The sequence below is a fragment of the Zea mays genome, chromosome 4, assembly GCF_902167145.1.
Source record: "Zea mays cultivar B73 chromosome 4, Zm-B73-REFERENCE-NAM-5.0, whole genome shotgun sequence".
Classification (NCBI taxonomy): Eukaryota; Viridiplantae; Streptophyta; class Magnoliopsida; order Poales; family Poaceae; genus Zea; species Zea mays.
This window is the reverse complement of record NC_050099.1, coordinates 41,590,269-41,596,109: the sequence shown is the minus strand read 5'-3', so window position 1 is coordinate 41,596,109 and position 5,841 is coordinate 41,590,269. Positions and strand designations below refer to the sequence as shown.

Here is a 5,841-nt window from a genome sequence, read left to right as displayed (position 1 = left end):
ATGGATAAGGGGGTGGAGGGGTCCATGTCGGCATGTTAGGTCTCAATTGTACAATAGGACCTTTCATTTCTTCCGATTGGTGAGATGGTCCAATCGGCCTGACCTGACGTTGCTCATGAATGGGTGAGCGGGGTCGCTTCGGTGGCCGGTCACTGGGGCCGGCCTTCTTTTTAACGTACTTAGACAGCAATTGATCGAAAGTCGGGCCAGGCTTGATCAGCCGACCAGCTGCTTTAAATGTATTTGTTTTCCACGTACCTATCTCTGGTCGTCGTGGTTTGAAAGTACGTGGACGTTGTGAATCCTGAGTACGGCCGGACCGTCCGCCGGAGCTCTCCGGACCGTCCGGTGGGGTCCCGAACCGTCTGCGCCTACGTGCCGGACCGTCCGAGAAACGCAGCACGGGTTCCTGCATCTGTCTCCCTGTCTGCGCTTGCCTCCCAGTACTGGAGGCTGTGATGGTCACCTTTAGGGTCTCCCCTCCATCGGGAGTCTTCTCGGCTACCACTTTCCTGCGAGAAACTTTACGATCCCCATCGGCCTCTTTAGCATTGCCGATGATTGTCTCTTTGCCTTTGTCTTTATCGGCTGTGTTTGGCCGAACTAGGACTTTCTTGCCCTCGAAGTCAATCATGTTCATCGGAAAGGGCTCTGTATCCACCTGCATTTCCTGAAATTTCAATCGTCCTTCATTAATGGCCGATTGAATCTGTCGCCGAAATACATTACAATCATTAGTGGCATGAGAAAATGAGTTATGCCACTTACAGTACGCACGACGTTTTAGCTCGTCGGCGGATGGAACAGTGTGATTTATTTTAATATTGCCATTTTTAAGTAACTCATCAAATATTTTATCACATTTACCAACATTAAATGTAAACTTTATCTCCTCTTGTCGTTTCTTTTGAACCGGCTGTAAGGAAGCACAAGCCGAAGATTTGGCCTGCTTTGGCCAAACCATTTCAGCAGCGTACACTTCTGCTGATTCGTCATCTGAGCTACTTTGGTCGCATTCTACTATGTGTACGTTGTGACGCATTGTTTTAGCAGTTTCTTTGCTCCGGCTTTCGCAAGCCAAAGCTCTCTAGTGTAACTGTGCTAGTGTAAAAAATTGGATGCCTTCTAATCTTTCTTTTAAATAATATCGCAGACCATTAAAGGCTAATCCTACTAGCTGTTTCTCTGCTAAATGAATTTGAAAGCATCGGTTTCTTGTATCTCGGAATCTCCGGATGTAATCATTAACCGATTCATCTTTTGTCTGTCGCAACGACACTAAATCTACCAAATCCAACTCATAGTCACCGGAGAAAAAATGATCATGAAATTTTTGTTCTAGATCCCCCCATGATAAAATGGAATTAGGAGGTAAAGTGGCATACCATGCAAACGCGGTTCCTGTTAGCGATAATGAAAATAAACGTACGCGAAATGCCTCTGTGTCGGCCAATTCTCCCAATTGTGCTAAGAACTGGCCTATATGTTCGCGTGTGTTTTTCCCTTGATCACCCGAAAATTTTGCGAATTCGGGTATCCTGGTTCCCTGTGGGTATGGGTGGTGATCAAATCGGCTGTCATAAGGTTTCCGATATGATTGCCCCCCAGGGACCATGCTTACTCCGAGCTTATCTCGGAACGCCCCGGCTATTTCTTCCCTTACTATATCAATGGCAACCGGTGCGAGACCACCGGCTCTCTGGTCAAACATAGGTGGGGTTGGCTGGATATTAGCATGTTGTCTTTCCCCCCATTGGTTTGAGTTACGTGGTGCATTTTCATTTGCCCTATATGGGTCATAGGTTTGATCGTTTCTTTCCGGCCTCCTGGGTGGGGCCGGAAAGCTTTCCTGGGCTCTGGATCTTGAATTAATGGGTTGATGCATTGTATAGTGCGATGGGAAGTGCTGCTGGGACGGGTGAGGATTCCGGTAACAATCCTCCTCAAAAAGGTCATGTGCGGACTGTCCGGACATTGGCCCGGACCGTCCGTGATTATGTGCGGACCGTCCGTTGTTGTACGCGGACGGTCCGACTGGGTAGTTTAGATTCTGTGTCGTGTGTGGTGGTTCGGGCGCATATCTAGGTAACTCATTAAAAATCGGCCCGACTGTTGTTGGTCCGGACGGTCCGCGCTCACGTGCGGACGGTCCGGGCATGTGCAGATCGGCTGATTTGCTGCCGATTTGCGGTTGCTCAGGGTATGTGTCCATCGGCATCCCATAAAGGGGTTGTGACTGGTCGTGACAACCTGTAGCCGATGTGTTACGCGTGTTACCTCCTAACTCAACCTCGTGCGAAGGAAAATTTGTGATACTAGATTTATCAAATGCACGTACTAGTCTCTTAAGATCGCTTTGCATACCCCCTATGATGTTCTGCATTTGTTCACGCTGATCTTCTACATAATTTCTAAGAGATTGCAGATCGTTGGTATTACTTACATTGGGGATATCTGGCGTGGGTTGGAGCGAAGCCGGATCCGTCGCCCGATGTCGGACGACCTTGTTGTTCCTGTCCACTTTGAAGTTGGCCAAGAACTTTGCTTTCGCCTCCTGGATCATCCGCTCCTTGTGCTCCTCGAACTGGAGCTGCTCGTCAACCGGCAAGGTTTCCCAAGTCGGCTCTATGATGTTGCTTGGAGAAATATCAGAGCTATCCCTTGAACCGGCCATTGAGGGCCGATTTGATGAGCTTAGATATGTACTTCCCCAGCGGAGTCGCCAAAAAGTATGTTGACGCCTTTCCGGAGCGTCAAACACTCAACAAGAACCGTGGCGGTGCCCTCTGCACAGGGGCGGACGGTCCGCGCGGGGCCGGACGGTCCGCGGCCTGGTGCGAGGCGCGGTGGTACTCTCTGCGCAGGGGCGGACTGTCCGCGGCCTGGGGCCGGACGGTCCGCGGCCTGGTGCGCGGCTAGGGCTTCTCTGCCTAACGGCCGGACGGTCCGCGCCCTGGGGGCCGAACGGTCCGCGCGTACACAGAGGCGGCGGAAATCGCCGGCGGCGCCTGGATCTCGCTCCCGGGAGGGACCCCGTCGGGGAGGAGAGATCTTAGGTGGTGTCTAGGCTCGGGCCGGCCGACCTAGACTCCTCTAATCGACGTAGAGCCGAAGAGAGACGAAGAATTTGGGGATTGGATAGCTAAACCTAAACTAGACTAGAACTACTCCTAGGATAAAATGTAAATTGTATTGATTGAAGGTTCGATTCGTTATTATAAATCGGCCGTAGACCTCTCTTTATATAGAGGAGGGGGCTGGACCCTTTACACGACTGGATTCCGGGTTAATTCCGCAAATCTAGCCAACAAACATAGCACAAAACTCGGAACCCTAAACTGCTCTGCGCATGCGCGGACCGTCCGGCCCACAGGCGCGGACTGTCCGGACCGCGGACCGTCCAGCCTCAGGGCCGGACCGTCCGCCCGCTCAATATGGTGCTCAACATCTCCATGCTTCAACAGTTTCAACCCTTGTGCTTCAACTGAAAACATGCTGAGTGCAGTTCGATCTCTTCTTCCATCAACAAACGGATCAGAGATCCTGCCTTTGTTTCAGAAAAAAAGGGGGACAAAGGTTGACCCTAGATTGTTACATGAACTTGATACGTAGTGTTTCATTTCTTTTTCTGTCTGTACTACTGGATCCTCGAAACTGTATTAGGTCTATGATGTATGCATGTTCAGAGCTCCAAACATGCAATGCATTGCCTTAATGAAATTTCTTTTTAGAGTTTACTTGCGCGTGTATATATATATATATATATATATATATATATATATATATATATATATATATATATATATATATATATATATATATATATATATATATATATATATATATATGGCGTATTTTTCATTGTTCATATATACTTTTTGTTAGTGCCCCACTAGCCCACTTTAGGAGTACTTAGCAAGCACAAAGCCACCTAGCTTTCTTTCTCATCATCTCTGTGCCCTTTAATTGTTCCATCCATCCATCACAGTTGCCTCAACACCATAAAGAGCCACAAGCTAGCTCCTCTCCCACAAACACTCGCCTGCTCTGCACACACACCACACACACAGACACACTGACACACCCACACACTAGTTGTATGTGCTAGAGCTGCAGTTGGCTTGGCATCAGAGGCCATGAAACTGAAACAGGAGCAAGCAGACGACGACTGCAGCAAGATGCAGGGAGGTCGTGGCCTGATGAGCAGCCTTGAGCTCAGGCTGGGCATGTCTTCAGACAATGGCGACGCCAGCTGCGGCGGTGATCCGTGGCTTGGCGTTGGAGTGCACCCCTGGAGCCTTGCCTCCAGACAAGCAGAGAAGGTAGCCCTGGAGCAAGACCACCAGCAGCGTTCTCCGCCGCAGCCGGTGGGATGGCCACCGGTGGGCGCGTTCCGCAGGAGCCACCTGCAGGTTTCTTCGAAGACCGTGGAGGAACCGGCGGGCAAGGTGAAGTCCGGCGGCGAGAGGCTGGCGCCGGCGGCCACCATGTTCGTGAAGGTGAACATGGAGGGCTGCGCCGTCGGGAGGAAGGTGGACCTGCTGGCGCACCGCGGGTACGCGTCGCTGTCGCGCGCGCTGCAGGCCATGTTCCGTGGCTTCCTGTCAGGTCAGGAACTCAGGACACAGCACGAACCCCTCGTATCGCTTGTGCACATGCTCCGTATGTCTCAAACTCTCAATAGCCATGAGATAGGGTGATGGATGGATGTTGTGTCGTTGTCCCTTTTCAGATGGTCAGTGGAGGATCGTTGGCAGTGAGGACGACGCCGACGACGACAACGAGCAGCAGCCGGAGCCGACGAAGAAGGGGGGCAGTAAGAGCAACAAGAAGGCGTACATTCTTCTGTACGAGGACAACGAGGGCGACCGGATGCTCGTCGGCGACGTGCCGTGGGAGTAAGTTGTCGTCGTTCTGATATTCGTCGTCGCATCGATGCTGAGCTTTATTCGGGCTATGGATGGATGATGGATGTGGTGCTTGGTGCAGGCTGTTCATGGCTTCGGTGAAGAGGCTCTACATCGCACAGGACCCAAGGAAGACGAAGAATTAGCTAATTAAGCTAGTTAGGGCCTGGCTAGGAGAAACGTTGCTGGCTGCCTTATTATTTCTACAAATAGCTCCAAGTCGAAGCAGATAGCTAAGCTAGCACTCCCTTCTTCGATCCTGTAATCCTGTCGAGCATCAGTTCATATACAGCGCGTGTAGTCGGCATCTCTAGTCCAATATTAATATATAGGAAATTTTGCCTTGGACTTCTATATGTCCTGTAGACCTTGAACAATACTTCTAATGTCTGACTTAAGTTATTGATCATCTGAACTCCGTTCACAAATATATGACATTGTTGATTTTTTCAAAACTTTGACCACTCGTCTTATTCAAAATGTAAAATTTTAAATCAAACATAAACTAACTTAATTGATAAAACAAATCATAAAAATAAATGATAACTTAATATTTTTTGAATAATATGAATAGTCAAAGTTTTTTTTAAAAAAAGTCAACGATGTCAAAAATTTATGAACGGAGGGAGTATATACTATTAGACTACAAACAATACTAGTCTAAATGATCATATTGATCATCAAACACTTAGACGATCTGGAGTTCGTCATATCGTTGAGCAATACAGATTTTTACTCTGGTTACTCTTTGTGATTATCGTCACCTAGACGACCTAGAGTTTGCTGGATGGTTGAACGACTGTTGAACATTATCGTTGACTCGGTTATTAATTATGAGGGGTTCTTTTTTCTCTATCTCTCCTTTACTATATTAAAGCACCATTTCAATGTTCGTTCCACACCATCTTTTTACAAATAACTCCTCACATATATT

The 5,841-nt window shown here is 48.6% G+C and overlaps 1 protein-coding gene across 1 annotated transcript; it reads left to right on the top strand.

Moving 5' to 3' along the window:
- The first annotated feature begins 4,032 nt into the window (after positions 1 to 4,032).
- On the top strand, positions 4,033 to 5,255 carry LOC100285214 (uncharacterized). Its single transcript, NM_001372184.1, has 3 exons — positions 4,033 to 4,608; positions 4,733 to 4,898; positions 4,990 to 5,255. The coding sequence occupies exons 1-3, from the start codon at positions 4,137 to 4,139 to the stop codon at positions 5,051 to 5,053; spliced, it is 702 nt and encodes a 233-aa protein (NP_001359113.1). The 5' UTR covers positions 4,033 to 4,136; the 3' UTR covers positions 5,054 to 5,255.
- Positions 5,256 to 5,841: the final 586 nt, after the last annotated feature.

What these genes read in the sequence shown, in the direction of transcription:
- LOC100285214 (NM_001372184.1), top strand. Translation starts at nt 4,137, where the DNA reads ATGAAACTGAAACAGGAGCAAGCAGACGACGACTGCAGCAAGATGCAG. An exon ending in GTTCCGTGGCTTCCTGTCAG is followed by an intron (nt 4,609 to 4,732) that starts GTCAGGAACTCA and finishes GTCCCTTTTCAG; the next exon opens with ATGGTCAGTGGAGGATCGTT. An exon ending in GTCGGCGACGTGCCGTGGGA is followed by an intron (nt 4,899 to 4,989) that starts GTAAGTTGTCGT and finishes TGCTTGGTGCAG; the next exon opens with GCTGTTCATGGCTTCGGTGA.